At 35.2% G+C, this 26,799-nt stretch overlaps 1 protein-coding gene and 1 long non-coding RNA gene across 2 annotated transcripts in view; one reads left to right on the top strand and one right to left on the bottom strand.

Moving 5' to 3' along the window:
* Nucleotides 1–8,468: 8,468 nt before the first annotated feature.
* The window catches only part of LOC121268686 (protein LURP-one-related 10-like), a 38,814-nt gene continuing 20,483 nt past the window's right edge, over nucleotides 8,469–26,799 (bottom strand). Inside the window, exons 2-3 of the mRNA XM_041173025.1 lie at nucleotides 9,117–9,344; nucleotides 8,469–8,947 (exon numbers count right to left, since the gene is read on the bottom strand). Coding sequence (XP_041028959.1) covers nucleotides 8,738–8,947; nucleotides 9,117–9,344 — 438 coding nt within the window. The 3' untranslated portion in view covers nucleotides 8,469–8,737. The remainder of the gene's footprint in view (nucleotides 8,948–9,116; nucleotides 9,345–26,799) is intronic.
* LOC121268688 lies at nucleotides 25,013–25,306 on the top strand. Its single transcript, XR_005941205.1, has 2 exons — nucleotides 25,013–25,121; nucleotides 25,212–25,306. It is a non-coding gene; the product is annotated as an uncharacterized LOC121268688 (long non-coding RNA).

Here is a 26,799-nt window from a genome sequence, read left to right as displayed (position 1 = left end):
TCCCAGTTTTAGCATGTCTCCCTCCCACTCTCTTTTCCAGAATTTAGCCGTCACCGCGCCACGTGGGGTTGCTTTGTGGATACCTTTGCAGCATAGTTCATCTGACGAGCGAGTGTTCTTGCTTTGGTTAAGCGGTGAGAGTGGGGAATTCTTTTCTTTCCACTGTTCAATTATTTAATATATTATATTATTTTTAATTTCAGAAATGCTAATCTTGGGTTCCGAAAGTGTCTCGAGGTAATTGGTTTTTTTTTTTTTAAATATTTTTTAATGATATTGTAATTTTTTTTTAAAAAAATTTAAAACTATTATAAAAATACATATAAAAAAATTAAAAAATAAAAAAGATAAAATACACTTATCGGGATCCAAATTTGAATCCCGAATTTAGCTTTATTCTTTTAATTTTTCATTATAAATTGAATTATAATAAAGTTAAAATGATAAATAATCATAAAAAAAATATAATTTTAACTATTCTTTTTTAAAGAATCGGGTTAAAATTAGAAAGTGATGTCACGGAAATAATTGTATATATTAGCGTGATTAAATTTATTTTCTAATAAAATAATTTTATATTTTTAAATATGATATATTAAATTGATTTTATAATAAAAATTATTTTACAATTTAACTAATTGCAACGAGTTAAATCAATTTATATATTTATTTTGTAAGATTGTTTTCATAAGCTAAATATATCATATTTTAAAATGAATAATTCTATATATAACTATGAAACGTATAAATGTCGCATAATCTTTTTGAAAAAGAGTACGGTTTATTATTAAAAAATTAATTTTTTTACATAGATCTTATATTTTATTATTTTTTTTAAAATGATCATACAATGATAGCATAATTTATAATTATAAATATATTTTCTTTTTTAAAAAATATTATATTTAGTACATTGCTGATAAGTAATGAGTAAGCGTTAGGGTGATAAATGATAGCGGGAAAAAAATAGTGGGCCGAAAAGGGCTTTGATTCGTTATATGTGGGCCAGCTTTGTCTCCTCTTTGTTATATATATAAAGAATAAAACAAGGGCCAGTTTTGTCTCTTCTTTGTTATATATAAAGAATAAAACAATTCTCAGTACATAAATGAATTACATAAAATTAAATTAAAAAATTAACTTGATTTCATAAAATCATTATATTTATTTTATAATAAAAATAATTTTATAATCTAACATATAATATTAAGTTAAATCAGTTTATAAATTTACTTTTATTTAATCACTTTGTAACTAAAGTATTTATCAAAGTGTAATAAAGGGTGATGCTACTCTTGCCTCTATTAATTTTTGAAAAAAAATGGAACCACCGTGTAATCTATTTGAAAAAAGTGTATAAAATATGAGATTCACATGAAAAAAATTAATTTTTTAATAATAGATCTCACTATTTTTTAAAGCGATATTTATGCGACGTTTACGTATTTCACAGTTGTATGTAAAAGTACTATTTATTTATTATTAGTGTAATTGTATTTTTTTTCCTTTCAAATATTTTATAAATATTTTTAAACATTTTAAAAAATAGATTATTTTACTAAAAATCACTTCTTTAATTATTAAAAATAAAAATAAAATATCCTATCAGTAACTTGGAAATGAAAAAATCACGTGTCAAGTATCATTTTCCATAAAAAAAAATATGAATATGTACTACCTTTTGCAGCCTATTGATTCCAAGTTTGGTATAATTTGAAACCGTTTTCTGCCATTCCTAACATATATGCAGGAATTGAAAACTACTGTAACATAGCTCCATAAATTTCTCTTGCATTATCTATTTAAATCTTAATTCGTTTAAAAATAATTAATGAATAATACTGTATTAATTAAGGTAATAGGATGAAAAAAGAACAAGAGTTTAGTATTTTGATAGATTATGCACTCATGAGCCTAGTTTTTTTTTTTTTTTTTGAGGGAGTGATGCATGCAAGTTTATGATCACTCTTTCATAACTTTAATTCCCAATTAAGCTGGTAGATTCTCCAATTGATTTCTCTCATTTGGGGATTATTAATTATTAATTGTCAAGTTCATAATATATACAATCTTTACAAAGATTATTGCTCCTGTATTGGCTTCTATTATGCTTAATTAAGCTGATCTCTTTCAATCAAGGTGCTTTTGTTAGGAGAAGAGCCAAACTAACAATGAAACCAATTTCTTAAGAGGAAAATTAAAACTAACAAACTAATTTAAAAACTAATTGATATATAGGGCTAAGGTCTTTTTATAGATTTAATCGGCCTTATACCTTCCTTAGGTTCAGATTCTTTTGGATTCATTAATGTTGAATGGTACTTACGCTACTTGAAAGATTTTATATGCTTCTCAAACTTTCTGTGGGTCATGCATGGAGCTTATATATGTATATATGCTGGATACTTTGCCTATGGTGGAGGTCTTCTATACTTTCTCTTTTAAATATATATATATATATATATATATATTTATTGCGATTAATGAGGAGTCATTTAGGGCTCGTTTGGATAGTGAGATTATATGAGATGAGATTATGTAATGGTTTTAGATGAGTTGAGTAAAAAATAGTTAAAATATTAATTCTTAATATTATTATTATTTTAGAATTTGAAAAAGTTGAATTGTTTATTATATTTTGTATGAGAATTTGAGAAAGTTGTAATGATGAGATGAGTTGATAGTGTTTCTGTATCCAAACGGGCCCTTAGTCAAGGTTTTTAAATTATTTTCTTTATGGCTGAGATTAATAATAACATTAATAAAAATGTAGTATAAACTATGGGGGAGACCCCAACAAACATCCCAAATAGTACTAGGTTAACACAAAGCAGAAAATTAGATAAAACAAATGAAGGGGAAATGACTACTAAAAGTTGGTCCCATGCATGTTTCTAATTGGTATATATAGATCAGTAGTCAATAAAATGTCACCATTTGGGTTATTTTGATGAGCGCCATCCAGTAGTGTAGGTTTTGAATTGTTGTACATTAAGTGTACGTGTTCTGTAAGATTCTGGTTGAAGCTGATATTAATGTTGAACGATATTAACCCTACGTTGTTTGAAAGAGAAGCAATAACTAATAAGCTTTTGGAAAAGCGGGACACAAAAAGCTGCTGGAAAGTGGAAGAGCTGCTTGGCCGACGCATTGGGAGCACGCTACCGGCCGTCAAAATGGGCGGCAGACCAGGGTCCTTGGTGGAGCAAATTGCTAGTAATCTCCCCGATCGATCAATGCTTGCGTTGTCAATTTCCAATAATGGCTTGGTGCATATCTGAGCTTCAACGTCTTTTGAAAAAAAAAAAAAATGCCAAATGCAAAGAAGGATATATACAGTAAAAAAAGAACAAATACGGGGGAGAAAGTGGCGATGGAGGATGAATATTGTGGAGCACAACCGACTCTGATCCCTAAAACACTACTTGTTTCTTAAATCTGCTTCATCTAGTACTAGAAGAAGAAGCATTGTTGCTATCACTAGTAGTTTCAAGGAAGGCTTTAATTTCTCCCATGCCAGTCATAGCTGAATGCTTGATTGGGAGATACATTGCTTGGAATGGTAGGATACCCTTGCCTACGGCTCAGTTTCCACCCAACCATCTTCTTCTTTGTCGGATTGTACTGACTAAACTCTACCCTATGGGTCATCACAGCTACCTCCGATATGATCAGACTCTTCTTCTTTATGCCCTCATTAATGATGTCTCCATTGATTTAGGGAGTCATCTGTGCCGAGTCATCATTGAGACATTCCGGTCCAAAAATTTCCGGATTGGACTACCATTTCCTTGTCTCATTACCTGGATCGCCTTGGCTCACTCTGTCTCCTTTCTTCCTCATGAGCTTAGGATTACACTCAAGGCTTCCATTGGTCGTAAGACCATTCCGCTCAGTTGTGCTCACCTTTCCCCTCAACCTTTAGACATTGAGCATCCTCTAGCACCTGCACCCGCATCTCAGCCGACGAGCTTTTGGCCTTCGAGCTCCGCACCATCCACCTCGGCACCTCCAGGCATAGCCCCATCAAAAGAGCCCAGCCTACAAATGGTGTTGGAATATTTGGACTGCCTTGATGCTCGTCTTGATGGCTTCCAACAAAATGTCACCCAACGCTTGAACGACATTGAGGAGCTCCTCCGTAATCAGGATGATGGCAACCAGTCAGATGGTGGTGATTGAACCCCTTGCATTTAGTGACAAAAAGGGGGAGTGTTATGTAGGGGAGAGATGTGTTAGGGGGAGCACATGAGAGGATATGAATTAGGGGGAGCACATATGTAGAGGGGGTTTGTACATATGTTGGCAGGGGGAGCACAAGTTAAAGGAATATTTGTTTTATGAAACACAATTTTTGACCTACTATTGTATTGCATACTTCATTGAAACTCAAGTGTCATATTTTCTTAATGAAATTTTTTTTATAAGAATTGTGCTTGTCATGTGTATACTTGAATTTTTACTTTTAACTTTGATAACAGATATTGATTACATATGTGAGAATATTTCGCATTTTTATTTTGGTATGATTAACTTTTTGTCAAGAATATGCCAACACACATATTTTTACATTAACAATCTCTCCATTTAGCGTAAAAACCTTTGTAAAATTGTGTTATAACAAGTGATAAAGTATGTAAAGTGAAAAGGGGGTCAACACGGCTTGAGCATAACATGTGCGTACTTGATGCTTATGGTTATCATTTATTTGATGTTTATTTAGACATGAGCTAATTAGTTACTACTGCTTTGGATGAGCATTGTATAATGGTGATTTCGTTGAAAGTTTTATGCTTGCATATGATTATAGTTAATTGTTTAGTCTCTGACATTTCACAACCATTTATGCACTAATGCCATTGAACTTTCACATACATTTCTTATTAGTATAATGTATTTTCCATTTTGTTAACGCATGCTAAATGTTGCTTATTCAGAATGGCCGATGATGACTTTCCGGATGAGGATGCCCCATGGTTAGGAATTGGGGACAATGATGCAATGAATGAAATGAATATAGTTTATATGATGTGGATGAGAATGCAAAATGCTAGAGCTCGAATCCCAATGCCCCAACATAATCTAGGTCTTGGGGGGGATCAATATATTCAGGGGGCTTTAAATGGGAACCCTCGTACCTGTCTTGAAATGTTTTGTATGGAAGTTTCCACATTCTGTTATGTAGTTGATGTGTTACGGGAAACAATAATTATGGTACCTACAGAAAGGATCTCGGTGGAAGAATCATTGGCTATGTTATGCTTTCTTGTTGGTCATGCACAAGGCCAACGTATCATTGGGGATTGCTTTCAATATTCAAGTGAGACTATTAACCGTCACGTAAAGACGATTATGCGGTTACTGTATGAGTTAAAGAGGATTGTGATTAGGCCAAACATACAATTGGGATGCATCCTCAAATTATGAGAAATCTCTATAATTATTCATAATTTGAGGTAATGACTTCTCGATATCATCACTTAAATTTATGGAATGAGCTGTGAGCACCACAAAATAAAAAAGTCCAGGCCGTCATTCTCGGTTGATGGAGCTAATTTGTTCTTTCCCGGGAAATTATCCAAAGAGATAATTGGCCGTATTAGCATTAATGAGAACTGCATGGACTGAGCAGTGAGCACCACAAATCACGTCCGATAACGATCCAAGATCATCAAGTCATATCCTTCCCCATTTTTTTTTTTTTTTGGTGCTCACAGCTCAGTCCATGCGGTACTGGTCGTGAGTTCGTGCACCACAAATCACGTCCGATACCGATCCTAGCTTCGTGTCATATACGTTCTACCTGCGATAGCTATGATCGATGGAATGGTCGGCACGCATGTCTTCCTATGTATCACTATTAATATCTGTCATGATAGAATTAACCTGCGCTATGATGGAATGGTCGTTGCACGAATCTTCCAAATAGAATCACTTAAATATATATATATATATATATATATATATTTTGAGGACTCAGGAAGACATGTTCAATAGTGTCTCTTATTCTAAATTTATTTCAAAACATCCTCGCATATAACAGAGAAAAATCGTAGAGACAACTATACACTTGGAGTATACAAGAATAAAAATAAAATAAAAACCCCAAACTCAAGAGACCAGACCGAATTATTAAGACCAAATATATTAACAAAAAAATTCCAAAACTAATTCTCAACGTAAAAAACCAGCATCTGTACTTCTTGAATAAAAAACCAACCCAACCATACCCCTTAATGACATCTTAAAGACCGAATACCACATCTATCTAGCCTGACCATCCCTCTCACAATCCGAGGAAGCCTATCCATTTGCCCATATATCCTATTAATCCCAGCTTCTCCATCTCTAGCAAGCAAATCAGCTACTCTATTTCCCTCACGAAAAATATGCGAAACTTTGAAGTTTATTCCTTCCAAATTTTCTAATAAAGTCTCCCATAAATCTCATAAGTACCAAATATTACAAGTTTTCGAAAATAACCAATGAACAACTAATGCCGAGTCACACTCAATTTCCACATTATAAAATCCAAATTCTTTACACACAGCAACACCACGACATAAAGCCCTTAACTCAGCTTTATTATTGGTTCTGAAATCTAGAAATTCTGAAAAAGCAGCCATAACATTGTCGTCATGATCTCTAATCACACCACCCCCTCCACAAATTCCTGAATTTTCCCTACAACTTCTATCTATATTTAATTTTACCCAACCCTTCATAGGCTTAGCCAATTATACTGCAGACAACTTCCGGCCATTGTTTTATAGGCAAATTCATGGCTAGAAGAATATTTATATCACTTGATGAGATCTTACGGCATTGGTTAGAAATCTGGTCTAACCAAAACTTCACATCCCTCCAAATAGCTTCAACTGATTCTTCCACTGATTCCATTCTAGCCTTACATCTTCTCACCCATAATTTCCAAGAGATCAAGCCTGGAATTAAACCCACCAGAATGCCTCTACGAGAACATCATTTCGCACACCTAAACCATGCATTTCCTATCACCGATATCAGTCAGGACTACGTACCCAGAAATACTACTCAGGGACAACATTCTACCATGGATATTCATATCGGGATCCATATAGCCTGAAGAGGGAGGCATGCACGTACAAAATGTCATGATGTACAGATCACATGATCCCATGGAAGATTTTTTGTTTCTATCATTTTTTAAAAGCTTGGGTGAGTTCAAATAATACAAGTGTCATTCGTTTATGTTCTTTTTTTTTTTTTCTATTAATTTAAAAGTGGAACACGACGTTTCCATTTCAATTATTATATTCCCTCTCTAAGAACTACATGATAAAATTAAAGAAAATACTTTAACTACACAAAATTAAATTTACAAATGAATGTGCCTTGATATAGATTATAAAATTACTTTTTAAATCGATCTAAAGGATAACATGAACTCATATAAGTTTGTGAATTTATTTTTATATATGTAATCTTTTTATATTTATAACATAAGTAATACTAGATACAGTTATGGTCGGATTGTACAAGCGTTGCATACTTCTTTTGAAAAGAGTGAGATTTTGGATTGTACAAGCATTGGTACTCCTTTTGAAAAAGAGTAAGATTCACTGTTAAAAAATTAATTTTTTCATAAAGATGTCATATTTATTCATTTTTAAAAGGAATATGTGACGTTTGTGCATTCTATGATTACAAATATTATTTATCTTATAACATTTCTAAAATATTAATTTATAAGGAAAGTTATCACTGAATGGTGAGTTTTGTATGGGATCCAAATCCTTGCTTGTATATGCATCTTACTTCCTTCCGGAATTTCACGAATGGTGGTGAAATTCAAAGAGAAGAAAAAAAAAAACATAATACCCGGAATCTATTTCATGATTTATTTTGTTATCAAGCCAATGATAATAGGGAATTAATATCTGATCATAAGCTTAACTAACTCCCGTGAGTCGACACCTACATTGTTCTTCTTAGTATGTTTTGTGTTCTTTACCAATAACACGTGTGATTCGGCCATTAATATTAATTCAAGACTGCTTAACCAAGTTTTCTATCTGTCAAGTACTTAGGTACATAATTTTGCAGTAAAAAAATTGATACTAATTTTTTTTATTTATAACAAATTGATACTATTATACGTTAGGCATCGTACCTAATTATTATGTTTTAAGCTATTAAATAGACGGTGTCAATTTCAAGTAAAGTGGATTGAAACGTAGTCAGCTCTCATAAATGCTTAATATTGCATCGCGATCCATACGTTTAATTTGCCGCGTGACTTATATTTCTTGAACATGAAAGTAACTAATTGTCTACAGAACTATAATATAGTTTACCCTATGCCAATCCCTTTAAAGTAAGTTGGTTTGGTTACGTAAAATCAAATTATCTGATTTTATTTTATATAATTATTAAAAAAATTTTAAATTTTTATATAAAATATAATAAATAATTTTAAATTTTTAAATAAAAATAATATTATAATAATATTTTATTCAATTTTCAACCAGACATCTCACTTATCTTATTTAAACTACATAACCAAACGAGACTTCAGTCTCTTTGAAGTATATAGTCAAGCAAACGACAACAAACTCATGATCATCAGCTTATTAACTTTAATATCGACTTGGTACAAACTGGATGCACATTCAACTAACTAGAACAAACTACAAACTATCTCATTATTTATGTAAACACTCAGCTAATGTATATTTAAACACACTTGCATTAATATTTATTTTCCTGGTACATTAACTGACGTCGGTAGTCCAGCCATGCTCATGCCTGAATTGAAGAACAGTCCATCCATGTCGCTTATGTGGTTCATGTCGTCTAGAATCACAATAAGCGCGACTATGAATGCATAATCAACGTTAGGATGAACAGTTAACGAGTACTTGTCTTTTCCGATCAGAACACTTCGAACGGTGGTCTTCTTACACATCTGCGTTTTAATTCCCACGATAATCAATTCAATTAGTTTCTAATTATATTATAGGTTCTTAAACTTTCAAGATCTAATTAATTTTACGAAATTAAGAGCCAAGTAATAGGACTTCTTCTCTCTAATATAAACATCATAAAAAACAAGCTATAAGCGAAAACCAGCTTACCTGGGCAACTATATTGGTACGATCTCCGGTATAAACGACACAAGATTTTTCAGCCCAACTCCCTTCAACCATGAAGTCGCAAACCTCTTCCTTTGTGTTATTTGCCAAGAACACATGTAACTTTGCCCGTCGTTGAATCGTTGAAGATCGCTTAACAGTAAAAATCAAATCACTGGGCTCTTTGCTTTCGCCCCTATACACATTCCATCTGTGATGTGCAGTCATTCTCTACGCAAACAAACATCGTCATCAATCGCAATTTCCAAAGAATATAAGAAAATTTATAACAAAACCAAGACTTGGGGAAAAAGATGTTACATATGTTTATGATGAAATATATATTATCAGCCAAATTAATTAACCTTCTCTCGAAGCGTGACAATAGGATTTTCAGCATCATCAAGCAGAACACGATGATCGTGAAGGGTCATTAATTTTCCTTTCACTTTAAAAATGGCTTTGCCTTTGCTGTCTGTGACAACAAAGTTACCACCGGATATGGTCATGACTTTTTGGACAACCGCAAGTTCAACGGCATGAGGTGCACGGTACTGAGTGCAGATGACGGGAAAAGGGTTGGCAAACTGTGCGGCAGTCGGAGCTGGAGCTGGAATGAGCTGAGCCATGATGATGAGGATCGGGACGGGGCACCAGATCAGAAGAAGACTCGCTTATATATGTTGCTTGGGGCTTTGGTGATGTGGGGAGTGTTTTGTGGCGGCTTTCCTACTAAATTGCGAGGAAGAGCGGCGCCCGTCAAGCGGAACGCCTTGTACATGTATATATAGGACTTTCATGCCAAAAAAATCCAAAGAATGATAGCTATCATGATGCCGTATTGTCCAATTCTTGCTTTCACTTGGTCTAGTTACCACATGTGGTTTTACCAGATCAGTAATATTTATCATGCATCTCTCTCTCTCTCTCTGATTAAAAAGTAATATATTACAAATTAAAAAAAGTTCTATACAAGAATTTCTTGTTTGAACTCTAGTATTATATACTACAACACAATTTATCTTTTGTGACAGAGGAAACCGTCATCAAAAATTGCTAAAACGTCATTAAAAATATTTGGTGACGGTTTGAAACCGTCACCACGACTGTCACCTAATGTGCATCATAGAAAACAATTGATGACGGTTTACTGTTGAACTGTCACTAAAAATATTTTTAGTGACGGTTGAAGGTGTTCCGTTTGGTTGAACGTTTGAACGTTACTTTTTTTTTTGTGATGGTTGAGAACTGTCACAAAAAGTAATGTTCGGATGTCAAATTGAACGTTCGAATGCAATCCGACTGATTGGCATTCGAATGAGAGAATTTGACGTTCGTTGATTATAGTTCGAATGTATCATATTTACGTTCGAACGTTTATGCATCCGAATGTTCATTATAATAAATGTTTGAAATTCAGTTCGAACGTTAACGGACAAATGTTCAAACGTAACGGGTTTAATGTTCGGACGTATTTCGAATGTAAACGAATGAGCGTTAGAATGCAAGTGCTACGTTTGGGGCTTTGTTCGAACGTTAATCTTTTAATCGTTCGAACGTAGATGCCTACGTTCGAATGTTACTAACCAATTTTATGTATTCACATTTGAACGTTGGTTTGAATGTGAACCAACGTTCGAATGGTTTTAATTTACATTCGAACATTTTATCTGAACGTTTTATCTGAACGTTCGAATGTTATTTTGATATGTTCGAGCGTTAATGCAGACTAGCTTAAAATTAACACAAAGAATGCATCAATGTAAATAATTTTTTTTCTTTTTCTATTTTCAGGATATGACTCATCCTCTGCATACTAGGAAACGAGGGAGGGAAGGAGCCACTCAGGACACTGCTCGTATCTGTGCTCGTACTGTTATGGTAGAGCGAGAGGTCCTGATTAATGAGTTCGATGAACTCATATGGGAGCAGACGAATCTGAGAGATGTTTTTATCAATAGAGGCTAGAGAAATATCTGCACATTGAGGGGGAAGGTATACTCCTCAATGGTTCAGGAGTTCTATATGGAGATGTGTGTCATGCCTTAGGACACATCCTCTCATACCGTGACTGTACGCGGTGTTTCTATTGAGATTTCACCAGATGTCATCGCCGAGCACCTCGGGATTCGCCGAAGAGTTGAGACATCTGCACACGCTACACCCCGTTAGGATGTAGCCACTTCTGCATCATCTACTGGCCACCCATTTGAGCCAGCATCAGCAATAGATGCAGACTAATCAGAGGCCGAGGATATTGGCCTCAAGGCTCGAAATGATGACCGAGACGAGGATTTCTACATTCTCACCAGGAGGGACCGCATGCAGATCGAGAGGAAGAACGCATTCGACCAGAAACATCTGCTATCTTTTTTCCGCATGTTGCACCTTATTGTTGTAACAAACGTGGATCCTGTAGCACATAAAACTACATTTAGTCAGCTTCAGGCACAGTTTTTGATACGAGTGGCACGTGAAAATCACATAGATTTGCCACTTCACATCTTTGAGAGGATTCGTTATGAGGCGAGCATCGTCTCCACGGATAATCTCCCATACAGTGTCCTGATCAGCCGGCTATCACTTGCACGAGGAGTGCCAACTCAGCCAGAGGAGTGGGTGAAAGATCAGACGAGCCCCCTCAAAATGACCACGCATCGACGTAGCATTGGACAGGCTAGGGGACGTCAGCCACCCCCTGTAGAGGATCTAGTTCCTTCAACGCAGCCTGAGCCAATAGTCAGCAACCATCGAGTACGTCTGCAGGAGATGCGCGACCTGCTTGGGTTGATGCGGTGATCTCACAGCTGACTGCGCATATCGATCATAAGATCGATCGATCGCTCGCGGCTATAGAGGCGTCTGTATCTGAGATCGCCCATCGTGTAGGTATCCTCAATGACAAGGTTGATACCTGACTGAGGAGGTACGAAGTTTGAATTTCGCTAGCAACGCTATCATCTGAGTGTTGTTTAAGAAATTTGATCATATTTTATATTTTGCTTTTATTATTTGTAAAGAAAAATATTATTTAATATTTCTATAGTTTTTTACCATTCAATTCTCAATCGTATATAATGTTATATTTTCCATCTTTAATTCTAAATCACTGCACTTCAAATATATATAAACATAAATAGATATATTACAAATTGAATATATATAAATATATACAAGTCAATTATATAGACTTGTTCACAAATTAAGCACTATAAAAACTGCATAATTTTAAAATTAGAGTAATATTTAATTAAAATTGGCGCCAACGTTCGAACGTTAGTAATTAACGTTCGCATGTTGGCGCAAAACATTTTACGTTCGAACGTTAATTACTAACGTTCGAATGTTGGCACCAAAACATTTCACGTTCGCACATAAGTAGCCACAATGTTCGAATGTATATGTGACGTTCGAAAGTAAAATTTCTATACGTTGGAACGTAAAAAAAAATCTCATATGTCTTTAGTAACAATTTTCAAAAATCGTTACAGAAAAAAGTTTTTAATGACGGTTTAGAAACTGTCATAATTTTTCAACTGTCATTAAAAAAACAATTGTGTTGTAGTGATTATTGTAAACGGAATTTTAAAAAATTATAAATTTTTTAGTCACGAGTAGTTGGATAATAGATTCATAAAAATAAAAAAAGGCTAGACGTTGGATAATAGGTACAAGAACGTCCCTTTAAACCCATGTGAAAATAGCAGGGATCAATCATGGAAAGTACTTGATCAGAGATGAAATCAAAGCAAAAGATATTGTCCTTCTTATTCGTACATCATGTTATGTCTTTGTTAGGTATCCACCTAAAAATGAAGTCAATTTCTGATCATCGAATAAATTTGCGGGACCCTAAATTTATTTTGAATAAAGACGCTCCCCTACCTTGACATCATGTTCCCCTGAAGCCCACGTGAAAATATCAGAAACAATTATGGACTGACTCGTACTAAAATCGGAGCCATAAAAAATATTGTCATTAGGTTAGTACATATAAAATATTTCCAAGTCTTTCAATTCAATTTTTCATCTAATAACGTTCCTAGTAATAACTCCAAAGGACCCTCAACACATGTAAAAATAGAATGGATAATGGATCCTCTCAAGCAAAATTTAAATTTTAAAATTTATCTAATAATTAAAGAAAAAAAACATTTTCTTATTATCCAGGCACGTTGACTTGTTGTCTAAAATTATTTTAAATAAGATATTTTTAGTATTATTGGACTAAGCCGAATTTTCTAGGAAGTCTTTTTATATTGTGTAGTCCCGAAAATAATATATATATAATTTTAACAAATTATTTTATGTAAATAATTTTAATCTTTTAAGAGTAATTTTAATATTATTTAAGTGACGTTCATAGTAATAGGTCTGCGGGACCCTACCTTGACATGATCCGCTCAACACCATTTAAAAATAGAATGGATAATGTATGCTCCCGTGCTTTCAAATCAAAGACAAAACATTTTCTTATTATCCATGCAGCATGTTACCTTCTTGTCCATTATCCTGAAAATAAAATCAATTTCTCATCTAATAATAATGTTCCAACGTATTAATAGTGGGACCCTATTATTGTAAAAGTTACTATCGGCATGTGAACAATGAATTTTCTTTGAGGTTGTTACTCTCGTCTTTGTCCATGCTAGTCGTGCATTGCTTTTTGTCTTGCACAGTTTGTTTGCCGACATTTTCTCGTGTGCTATATATAACACGCTTAGATTAGGTTCATGTGCAATTGTATTTAGGAATAACACCACATGTTGTTATGTTATGAACTATTTAGAAATAAGACCATCTAATAATATTTATGTCCATTAACATCTACAAAGATTTGGTCCAATCATAAGATTAGTGTACTAAATAATGTCAAATAACGTTCTATTCTTGTTTCTTTTTATTTTACATTTACATTTTTATTAGTTCAGTCGAAAACATTCAACTTTTAAGATCAACTTCATATAATTTTATAATTACTTAAATAATTTTTAATGTTAGTACTTAAATAAAAGAATATCAGTAAAATAAATGAATTCTATAATTTTTTAATTACTATTTTTTCAGCAAGACGGTAGAATGATCTTGAACTGGCACGATAGTGGACAGTCAGAGCAGATCTATTCTGTGCACTTGTAGAACTCAAGTACTACAAAATATATTCAGAATATTAATTGTAATATATATTCATATAATATATAGAACAAATATGAATGTAAATAATTAAAAGATATAAATGTAAAATACCTGATAATCTGGATATGCGAAAAGATCACAATACTTTCTTCAATCATCTAACTTCATATGTTGGAAAGGAGACTGCGCAACCTCTTCCAACGTCTCAAACTTCTTGAAGTGGTCATGACATCGTCCCTTGTGATATCGGAATAGTGTAGTCATCAACTCATTCACGGTTCTCAAATCCTTGCTACGATCAAAGTCAAGGTCGAATTGATCATAACAAATGAATCAGGTAAAAAATATGATACTAATTTAGGTTTAAAAAATGTACTCTCAAAGTAAACTCACCAGCACATAACTTCGAATGTGCTCCTTAATCTCATTCGGAACATCTCGCCATGAGTGCACAAAAAATGGAGCATAAGCTCATACTACTGTGCCAATATAGAAGGAAAGCACTGCTGCACTATCATCCACTTCTCTAGTGAAATTATCAGGAATGGTGATCTTGAGTTTTCCGTACCTTATACTTTTCTCAAGAGAGATGTCACGTGTATAGCCACGACCGCGACGTGCAGATGCATCAACTACATGATAATAGATAGTATAATTATAGTTATATAGTTATTGAGACAAAAATATTAACTATATAATTAATTATCAACGACAATATTTCCTTACTGGTAGGTGTTGACTGACTGTTATTCTCTTGTGTGTTAACTTGATCTTCAGGATCGGATTCCTCGAGTGGGGAGTCCTCAATGGGTTCAGGACTTAGACTTGGCGGAGGCATATTTCTTCGTTGTTGTTTTGGCGGCATTCTTGAAAATAAGTAATAATATCAAAGAAAATTAATTAGAAGAAATTATGAAAATTCTAGACATTTTATAGTCACCTATATGAATAAAATATTTAGTACTTTTATTCTTCATCTTCAGATGTATTTTCCATGCTTATTTCAGAATCTCCCTCAATAACATCTTCATCATCATCATGCACCTCTTCTTCATCCTCCTTATCCACCTCCTGGTCGGATTATGATTCGTCTTCATCTTGTGACACTTCTTATTCTTCTTCTTCCTCCTCCCTTACTTGAATTGAATGATTATTTAATAAGGACGGGTCGAGATGGATGGGTGGGACATCATCTCTACACAAGGGGAACAAACAAGTTAATACCCTCTCCATCTTCCTGGTATGCCTCCACAATCGGAGTGTCATCTTCATCTCCACTATTCTCGTACTCTGTACTCGTTCCTGCTTCATCTTCACTATTTTGGAGAAGACGAAGAAGGTTGCGATCGTGCCCTAGGTGAAGTGAGAGACAAGCCAAGAGAGTTAATGGATTCCTGAGGTGAATTATGAGAAGTGGGCTATGGGCCGTGTTGGATGGTGAGGAGATAGATTGTGAAGGAGAACTGGGCCTTGAATGTGATCGAGATGAGCTAGGAACATGACATGGGTGGACAGAATTTGAAGGAGCCTCAGTGGGCCGTAGGATAAGTGGGTTGGGTAGGTAGGATTGAATAGAGGATAATGGAGTTGTCGTGGGGTGCTGAAACGGGAAGACACTCTCAGAAAATAGAACATCACGAGAAATATACATTCTAGATGTTGGAATGTGAAAACACAGGTAACCATGGTGGTCAGGACTATACCCGAGAAAAACACAAGGAACTGAACGATAATTCATTTTGTGTTTATTATAAGGTCTGAGATTGGGCCAACAAAGACATCCGAACATTTTTAAGAATGTGTAATTGGGACATTTATTCCACAATTTTTCAAATGGTGATTTATTATGCAACACATATGTGGGAAGCCGATTTATCAAATAAACGGCAGTGGTTAAAGCATTGGACCAATATTTTTGTGGTGAAGAAGAATGAGCAAGAAAGGCTAGTCCTGTCTCAACAATATGCTGGTGTTTTCTTTCAACCGAGCCATTTTGAGAGTATGCATTTGGACAAGATAGGCGATGTGAGATGCCAAAAGAATGTAAAACAGTATTAAGAGAGCGAAATTCCCCACCCCAGTCAGATTGTAAGGCACGGATTTTTGTATTAAGCAATGTTTCAACATGATTTTTAAAGGATAAAAAGATAGTAACTACATCAGATTTACATTTAGATGGAAACATCCATATAAACCGACTGTAGTCATCTACAAAAGACAAGTAATATTTAAAACCACCCCGAGATAGAATGGGAGTAGGACCCCATACGTCAGGAAAGAGCAGTTGAAGGGGAGCTGTGGTCCGAGAGGTAGACAGAGCATAAGGAAGTTGATGGAGTTTTGCTTGACAACATGAGGAACATAACCTAGGATTTGAAGAAGACTTCAAGGGTAGAGAGAGGTGTGAGATTATTCTGTGAACTAACTGCATGGAGGGACGATCTAAACGCGCGTGCCATTGAAAAGGAGAGACTCAAGAACTAGTGAGAGCTTGATGAGAGGTCTGCAAAGAGGGGAAGACATATATCCCATTGCTAGTAGGACCTTGCATAAGTGTTTTCCTGGTGCATGAGTCCTTCACATAGAAACAAGATGAATAAAATTCAAAGAAAACAGAGTTATCTTCACAAAATTTTTTAACAGAGATTAAATTTTTTGAAAGAGATGGAACATGATAAAGTTAAGAGAGAAGAATATTGCCAGAAGATGAAGGGACAGTGGAGCTGCTAACATGATGAATGGGCAAAGAATTTCCATCGCCTATACGAACCTGCTCATCTTCCTTGTACTCAGATGGATTCAAAGATAGATTAGAAAAATTGTGAGTGAAATGGTGAGTAGCAACAGAGTCTGGATACTAGTTATTGTCAACCAAGGAAGCAGTGTCATTAGTAGAAGATGGTGTAGAGGTGAAATTGGCTAATAAGGAGGGAGGGGGGGGGGGGGGAGATTGATAACTGTGATCAAACTTGTAGTAACATTGGATGGCAGTGTGACCTTGTCTATGACAAACTTGGCATGATGGACGATTAGGGGAAAAGTGGGAAGGATTGAACCGAGCACCATTAAGGCCACGACCACGTCCCCTCTCCTCTGCCTCGAGATGGTCCTCTTCCTTTGTTACCAAAACTTGTGGTGTTGGCGAGAGATTCTGGATTCATGAATAAGGAGATGGCTATAGGCTTGAGAGGGGGTAAGGGGATCAACTCGAGTAGTAATAGAGGTGAAAACCAAATCAAAATCGGTGCCCAAACCAGTCAACACATATGTAATGAAATCAGATGAGGTTAGAACTTTTCCAGCAGCAGCAACAGTATCACAAATGAGTTTTGCTTTCTGATAATAGTCGGCAACAAAATCCGAACTTTTTTTAAGAGTGGTGAGTTGATACTGAAGTTACATGGTACGGACTTGGGACTGAGATGCAAAGAGTTCCTCCAGACAGATCCAAATTTCTCGTGAAGTGGATGCATCAATAACATGAGCTATCACATTTTCGAAGAGGGAGGAGATGAGGATGCTCATGATGGCTTGATCTTGTCGTTTCCAGGCCAGATAAGCGGGATTTGGTTTTGTGAGACTTTCATCGATTGATTCAGGCTCAACGATAGTCCCATCAATGTATCCATAGACATTTTGGCTAATGAGGTAAGGCATAAGTTGTGCCTTCCACAAAAGATAATTGTCATGGTTTAACCTGATAGTAATAAAATGAGAGGGAGAAGGAAGAGAAAATTTCTGTGGTTCCGCCATGGCTGGTTTCGGACGCGAGTCCTTACGCAGCTCTTGATACCATAATGGAAAACAGATAACAGGAAGAAAGCTTGAGTCTATAATAGAAGATTTCCTCTTGCATTGTATGCTTTACACAGAGTCTATTTATACACAAATGATAAGGAATATTCTTTCTAACAGAATGATACACGTATACAACTTATTCTAGAGCATTCTATGGCTTGTGAGGTATTTGTTTATCTGCTGCAGCTGCTGAGCTGGCCTCTTCCTCTTAGGTGAGCTTGTTATTGCTAATACATGATGATGATGGGATCGGGACGGAGCACTAGATCAGAAGAAGACTTGCTTATGTTGCTTGTGGCTTTGGTGATGTGGGGAGTGACAGAGTCTTTTGTGAGTGGCTTTCCTGTTAAATTGTGAGGAAGAGCGCCTGTCAGGTAGATTCTGCACCAAAAATCGCTTGGCAGAACGCCTTGTACATGTATATATATGACTTTTACACCAAAAAATCCAAAGAATCTATCATGATGTCGTGTTGTCCAAAAAATGAGTTTGTTTTTGTTGGTGGAGAAATGCTTTTTGAAGGCATTTCGTCGGTTGTGCTTTGGCCGGTTAATTTTTCTTTGTTCTAACTTCTAACGTTAATTTGGTCGAAAAACTCTATAGGAAATTGACATGGGGAACTACGGGGAAACCTTGTCCCACGTGACAAAATGAATACGATGCCGTTTTCCCTCCTTCGTTAGTCTTCCCCTTTTCATTTTCGTCTAAGTGTTTTCCCCCATCTTTTTCATCTTCCCTCCATCTTCCCCTTTCCCCCATTTCCAAACCTCCCTTCCATCTTCAAGCATTCGTCTTCCACCATCCCCACTTGAAATCTACCACCATCCCCACACGAAGACTGATGACGAAGGACCTTCTTTAGCCAATTTTTCTCTTCCCATGAAAGCCCCACCTTCCCACGAAACTGAGATACTTTGAGCTTTCCTTCGATCCTTTGTCTGCCCCTTAGAAGCAAAAGACACCTTAGCTTTCCCTCCCCCTTTGAAGCCAAAAGACACTGAAGCTCTGCCTCCCCCTTCGACTCCAAAAGAAACCCTTACCAAGCTTTGCGTTTCTCCCTCCCCTTTCCTTATTTTTCATAGAAATTTTCTTTGGTGCAGGATATCTCGGATGCTCAATGGAGGAACTTTGGTGGTCAATAATTCGACATCATATTTTGGTTTAAGAGAGAGGGGGATGTCCTTTGTCTGGCTTGGTATGTGCTTTTTATTATAACTCAACTCAGTTCTTGACCAATATTTTTAAGATGTCCATTGTTTGGCTTGGTATGTGCTTTTCATTATAACTCAACTCAGTTTTTGAACAATATTTTTAACACTTTGTGATCCATGGCGTTTCTCTAATCTTCATAGATTTTTAATTCCTTCTTTATTTTTGTTTGCCTTGCTTATTTTTTGCTCTGCAACATCCTATTCATCCTATCGACTAGACCCGAGTAATTATCTTCTAGTAAAGGTTCGTATCATGCAAGTTTGTGTACATCTTGTAGCAAATAGTGCAATTAATAAGGACATTATTCTACTTACAGGAAATTAGTTTTACATTGAGATCTAATATTGAAAACCTAGTAAAATTCCAAGATTAGATTATTTTTATTTCTACTCTTTATCTGCAGATACTTGAGAAGGTAAAACTAGCGTATGACATTCCTATAGTGACTGATTTCCACGAAGCTATCCAGGCAAGCTTTTGTTTTCTAGTGGTAGCCTTGTTCCTTCTGTTTTATTTCTACTTGGATATCTCTTTACATATGGCGGCAACCATATTTGTTGAATGGATGTATACTCTTATTCAATCAATATTGGATAATAATTTGGCATAATATCCAAGTTCATCCTAATTATTTGCTGCTTTCACGATGAGGTGTTTATATGTATTTCATGATCTTTCCTAAGCAAATGATAATAGTCATCTTATGACTTTTGGGGGATGATAAGAGTGAATTTCATGTTTCTTTACTGGATTAGTTGTGTACCTCAAGAGCATTTGTGCTTGTATACCTGCATGACTAAGTCTATGCATCTATTTGTGTAAAATGAGGGAAAAAATAGCTGTGACCAATTTTGTATTATACTTGAATAGTAGGAAATCTTGATTTTGGACTTGTGCAATATCCACCATTAGAAATTCTAAGAAAAACATCAAAATTGGATCAGATGTGGCACTAGTAGTACTACTGTTATAGTGTTTAATTCTGACTCATGATGTACTTCAAATTGTCCCTAAATCTGGATGCAGTGATGTGAATGTTCCAATGATTAAGGATCGAGTTCAAATAGATTGAACAATTCCAAAAGAGAAGAGACACGATATTATAGGAAAGATCATAATTTATCTTGCTTACACGATATGCATGGTATCTTTAAGACAGTCATGCCCATGCATATATATATATATATATATATATATATGGTTTTGTCCTGGAGATTTGACTCGAGAGAGAGATGGGTAAGCAGGGAGAGATTATGATTAGGGCTATAAATGAACCAATCTATTCGATAGCCCGTTCGGTTAAACTCGAATCGAACTCGACTCGTGAAAAAAAAAACTCGTTCATGAAAGCAAATACTCACTCGAATTATAAATGATATATACCCAACAAAACTCGACTCGATTAAAACTTATTCATATATTGATAAATATATACATACACCTATGTATACACACACACATATATGTAATAACTAATAATATAAGCATACCACTTTTATAATTAAATATATAATGTGTAATTTAATTACTTATGTCTATATAGTTAATATACTTCATAAGTATATTTTATAATTTGTATAATAATTAGTCGATAAAATTTAATAATTTCATATACTAGTATGTGGGAACCATATGTGAAATAGATATATGCTATCATATTAAGTGTATGTATTAATAATATATGTAGCATATAGTATATTGTTGTTTTGGATAAATATCAACAGTTAGATATTAATTATTTATAATTTTTTTTAAAATTTTATAATTTAATAGAGTTTCTACTTGTTAGTTGTATAAATTCAATATTAAACTTTTTATTTTATTTATTTATTTATTTTATTAATTATTAAATCTTATTCAAAAAATAAAAAAATAAATAGTTTGAGCTCGAGTTCGACTCTGCTCGACTCGAACTTGTTTGTGGGATGAGCTCGAACTCGAACTCGAGTTGAAAGTTTAGCTTATCGAGTCGAGCTCAAACAAAGAGTAAAAAAAATCTCGAGCTCGGGCTCGAGTTCGAGTATGTTGAGTCGAGTCGAGCTCGGCGAGCCAAAAATCGGCTCGGCTCGGCTCGATTACAACCCTAATCATGATCACTTGCTACCTTATCAATATTAATATCAAATTTCAAACGTGTAGAGTTATATGATTGCCACATGCCCTATGTTTTACACAACCTTCAGATTTCTGCGTGCCCTATGTTTTACATTATTAACTATATATTATTTAATTTTTTTTTTGCTTTACAATTAGTCTATTCTGCATAAGTAATCAAGAGAATGAGCACCAACTCCGAGAAAGAAATTCGACGATATCGAGAAGAGGGAGATTAAGCTCTATAAGATAGTGGCTGAGATCGAAAAGAGAGAGTTGGTGCTTTTAGAGCAACAACTTGAAATAAGGCATTCACGCACACTACTCTAGCTGTATTGGGCTTTTGTTGTTGTTGTGTCATGTTACTTAGTAGTATCTATGTGATTTCGGAACTTGATATGTGTTGTTTGATATTTGACAATATTTGACATTATCTAAGATATTAATAGATCAGAACTTAAGTCCGTGTTTCTGACAAATGTATAACTTAAGTCCATTTATTGGTTTGCAAATCCATGTATGAAACACACTCTTTTTTTTTTTTTTTTTTTTGTTCTTGTCAGGAGTTTCCTTTAGTACTTAATCATGAAATATTAGTTTGTGATCTTATTGTTCCAAAACCACACAAACAGGAACTTGTGCACAAATCAATGTGACTCATGTTGAACATTGTGAACATTGCTTTGGTGAATTTTCTGATTAATTGGGAACTTGTGTAGAAATTTGATTATGTTAGAATCATGGATGCTTGAATAAAATAAAAGAGAAAATTTTATCATCGTCTAAAATACTCAAGGTTTTGAGACAAAACACTGGAACCAACATCATATTGCAACATATAAAAAGTCTCATACCATCAAAAAATAACTACAAATAAAAAGCTATCCATCCAAAAATACAAATACTTGTCTAATATAATATAGCCATTGGTTCCAATACACATTACACAATTCCAATATACAAAAATTATATTCAATACATAAACCACTTCAATTTCCCACCGGTTGTGATCCATCCAAGTCAAGTTGCACCGGTTGTGATCCATCCAACCCAAATTGCATCTGTAACAAATAATATTCAAATATTAATGTGATATCGATATTACTATTCAAATATTTTAAATTTTTGTGAACTTACACTTTCTTGACTCGCAATCACTATTTTGAGTCATGTCACATTACTCAAGCCTTTTGTTTATTTTATTTTTGGAAGAATATTGAAAAGCCAAAAAAGCCTTTTATTATTGAGCTAGCTTAACATATCTAGTGCAATCAATGCCTCCAAACAACATGTCCAACACCCAAACCAGATAATGCAATAGGGGGTTCAGTTCAGTGTAGTAAAATGAACACAAAATGAAACCATTCACTTCATTGTAGAAAATTCACGTATCTCATATAGTCATGTTGATGTATTTTTTAATTGATTTTACTAGTTCTATCTCATATAACAAAGCCAGTATAATAAAGGAGATACAATTGGTACTTAAATATAAGATATTCTGAAATAGAATACAATTGGTAAACCATCAAACATAAGATTTAATCAATAACATTTAAAATGAATAAGAAGATTTTTTACTTCTAGGTCTCTCCCAAGTCTTCCTTTTAGATCTCTCCATCCCAAAGCTCCGAAAGAGACTTTTTTTTTTTGCTCCAGCCACTAATATTCAAATTCAAGTGGCTATTTTCATCAACAATTTTGAGTAATGCAGCAAAGATAAGCTGTAATTATTCCTTAAACAGAAAGGGTTCAGTAAGATTCATCTTGGACCTACATCCACATTATCAAATTGCAATTGCGTGCCTTAATGCACCCACTTACTCTGTTGTCCCCACAGGTTCTGACATTTCATTTTCTTTTAACTTTTCCAAAGCCAAAATTATTCTATCAAGTGAGGTAGAGAATCCTTTTACTTGTTCGGAAATGGCCTCCTGGGCAACCTTGTAATCCCTGTGAAGAATGTAAAGCCCCAAAAATGAAGCCGCTCCGGCCCCCATCAAGAATGACGCCAATCTCCTCCGAAAGAGACTTGTAAGGGCCTTCATCAGAGATTAATTCTCTTGCAATACCTCATCTGTGTTGTGGAATTCTACTTATCTTCTGCAACTCATCCGGGCTCAGTTTCTAGTCAAATATGTCTAAGTTTTCTTTCATCCCTTCTTTGTTGAAACTTTTCACAACAACACTAACCCCTTGCTCATATACTTATCTTAATGAAATCTTCACACAACAAATCAAAATCTAAATTACCATCATGCTTCAAACTAGACAATATTTTCAAAGTCCTAAAACCAATAATACCCAAAAAATAGAAAAAGAATGTTTCATGATTTTTCTAAAGTTTTGTTCTATTTTGATGGGATGCACTGTGCAAAAAAAAAAAAAAAAAAAAAACCAACAAACAAATGAGAAGGATAAGGTTGAGTTTGCAGAAACTATAAAGAAACCAGACCCGAGATCGAGTAGGTTTTTCTCTTCCAGACACGAAGACGACGATGATGGCGACGATCTCTCCTTCTTCCAGACCCGAGATCGAGCAAAGTTTATCTTCCCAGACCCAGTGGAGAATTATTGCCAAAAAAAATGGCAGTTTTGAGATAAAGAACACCATAAATGCATTGTTCTCAAACATGAAGCCCCTTCAGCAAATGCAAGTAAATTAGTAATAAAAAATTGGGTTGATATTTGACCATCCATCATTTCCTGAAGACGATAAACCTACCCTTCAAATACCCAAATACAACCAAGCCAAAATATAACCTCAACAGCCAAATCTACACGGAAATCTCCCCTTCAAATGCCTAAATACAACCAAAATATAAACTCAATAGCAAACAAAATATGAGGGGTTGATCATTTGGATATTACCTGAAGCTAGCCACGGAGACAACACGAAGCTACAAAAATGACAAGATCGATCTACCAGTTCTGCACGTTCACGACGAGATCTACCTTCTCCGTCAAACTGGTCGAACAGAGATGGACCACAAAAAAAAAAAAAGGAAGGTAAAACTGGCCAAATTGGTACCCTATGATTCACACACGGAGACGATGCAGTGAGGAAGGAAACGAAGCTATGATTCACACACGAGAGATCCAAAGACGACGACGATGCAGTGAGGAAACAAAGCTTCACGTTTTCTATTGTTTTTGTTTTTTTATTTTATTTTCCTTACATAAGTTGTGCCACGTCCCCGGTTACATCCTGTTTGTGCAGCTACGGTTTCTGGTAGAAAAATTCATAAGTATTATATATATTTACTCTAGTATAATAAGTGGCTATCTAACTACTATTGTAATTTTTTTTTTTTTAATTTTCATTCCCTTTCTGTTAACTTTAATTTTTTCATTAACGTGTAATAGTGATTAAGATGCGAAGCAATTGACCTACAACCCCATGGGCATGTATTTCTGTGTAGTTTAGGGATATATTTGTCTGTTAATCATGTGAAGCCGATGGTTTTATTTTGTTTGTGTCAGCTACCTCAAATCCTCTCTCATTGTCAGCTCTCTCCCTCCCGAGTTCTCTCAGTCAATTCAGAACCTCTCTCTTTTCTCTCTCTTAGCCTTGCGTGACTTGCCTCCATTAGCAGCCGCAGACCAAGCCAGTAGACAGCACCCGTTCTCAAAGGTCTTGGCGCCGTTCTCAAAGGTGGGCTCAAGGCGAATATTAAGCGGGAGATAAGCTCTCAGATGTGAAATTTCGTTCACCAGCTAGCATACCATGGATAGCCCTGTAGTACCAGAGTTGATCTCTCTATTCATGTAAGTAAATATCTTGCCTTTTTGGGATTTTATATTTTGAAGAAATTTGTGTTTTTTATTGGGTATCTAGAACTAATGGTCTGATTTCAGGCACAAGCATCAATCTGTGTAAGCCGAAATATGAGATGGTGGGAGAAGAACCAAAAAGAAAAGAAGAAAAAAGAGTAAGAAGACACGGAAGAAAAGAAACAAAGAAAAGTTGCTTTTGAGTGGAGACAGACGGAAGATGATTGAGTTAATGGAAAACCTCTTTCGGTGTTTTCGGCAATTTTTGTGGGTCGTTAAGTGGTGGTCGGCCTTTCTTGGTGCTCCCCACGAGAACCATCAAAGGGGACTTCAAGCCTTTGTTGTAGATTTCTGAGCCTTTCTTCCTCCAAGGTACTAAGGGTGGGTGGAAGCAGTTTATTACTTTGTCCTCTTTGGATGTTGGAAGAAAAAGCTAGAAGGCGTCCAATTAGAGACCCGGATCCAATGACAATATTTGCTAACTAAGAAAATAGAAGTGTCCAATGTGGATTTTTCTTTCCTCCGTTCCTCATCCCAAAGATGTTCAAGCTTGGATCCCTCTGAATGCCCATCATCATGCTCAAAATTCCCTAGCCCAATTTCAAGTATGGTTTTTGGATCTTTTCACTCTGTGGGATGTGAATCTGAAGGATGGTTTGATTTTTTTCCCCATTTCGTGTGGATTTTTTTATTTCATTTTTTTGCTTGTTAGGTTTTGTTCTCCATTTTTTTTTTTGGATGTGAATATGCTTGTTGGATTTTTGTTCATCGGTATGGAACATTTTTTGTTGGATTTGCCAATTGCTTGGATGTGAGTTTCTTGTTCATCATTCTTCTCGGTATGCTTTAGTTTTTTGTTGGTATGCTCATAATTCTCTTCTCACAGCTGTTGTCTCTGTCTTTTTGTTTGGGTTTAACCTTTCCCTTGCCTTCTTCCTGTTGGGTTTGCTCCTTTGGAGTCCCACATCGGTGGGAGAGAATTGAGGAGCATGCCTCATCGCCTATAAATAGGGTGCTTGGCCTCTTAGTTAATTACACCGAGTCATAAGCTTAATTAGTAACTTGTGACTCTAAGAAAAGTCCTCTATTAGCCTTTTCTTATAAAAAGGAAATAGGTGAGAGTTAAAGTTTTACTAGTGGGAAAGCTTTGTGGGTGTCATTTGGGATGATGAGAAAAATTGTGTGATTGTAATAATTTTTCACATAATGTATTTTCTTCTTTGGGTCTGGTGGTTTTTCTCCTTTTTTGGGAGTTTCCACTTAAATTCTTGTGTTGTTATTATTTCTCTGGTTTTCTTCATATTTCACCAAAAAGTGGATCCTGGGGGTGAATTTGGTAGGTCCAAATTCCCAACAAGTGGTATAAGAGCCACTAGGTTCTTTTTGGTGGGTGGAGCTTTGGTGTGGTAGTGTGAATATGTACAGTCTAAGGAGGTTCTGTCTAGGAGGTTGGTATTTAAGTGGTCCAGTGTGACCCTCCAATCTTTCCTGGGAACTTACTTAGTGAGTACTATTCATTTCTACGGTAAAAATTCATCGAAGCAATGTCAGGAAGTAAGGCTTCAAATTCTATCAGATATGAGGTGGAGGAAATTTGATGGGAGAATCAATTTTGGCTTGTGGCAAGTTCAAGTCAAGGATATTTTGATTCAATCAGGATTACACAAGGCGT

Source organism: Juglans microcarpa x Juglans regia, chromosome 5S (assembly GCF_004785595.1).
Source record: "Juglans microcarpa x Juglans regia isolate MS1-56 chromosome 5S, Jm3101_v1.0, whole genome shotgun sequence".
Taxonomy (NCBI): domain Eukaryota; kingdom Viridiplantae; phylum Streptophyta; class Magnoliopsida; order Fagales; family Juglandaceae; genus Juglans; species Juglans microcarpa x Juglans regia.
The sequence above is the reverse complement of the archived record's forward strand: the minus strand, read 5'-3'. Positions and strand labels throughout refer to the sequence as shown.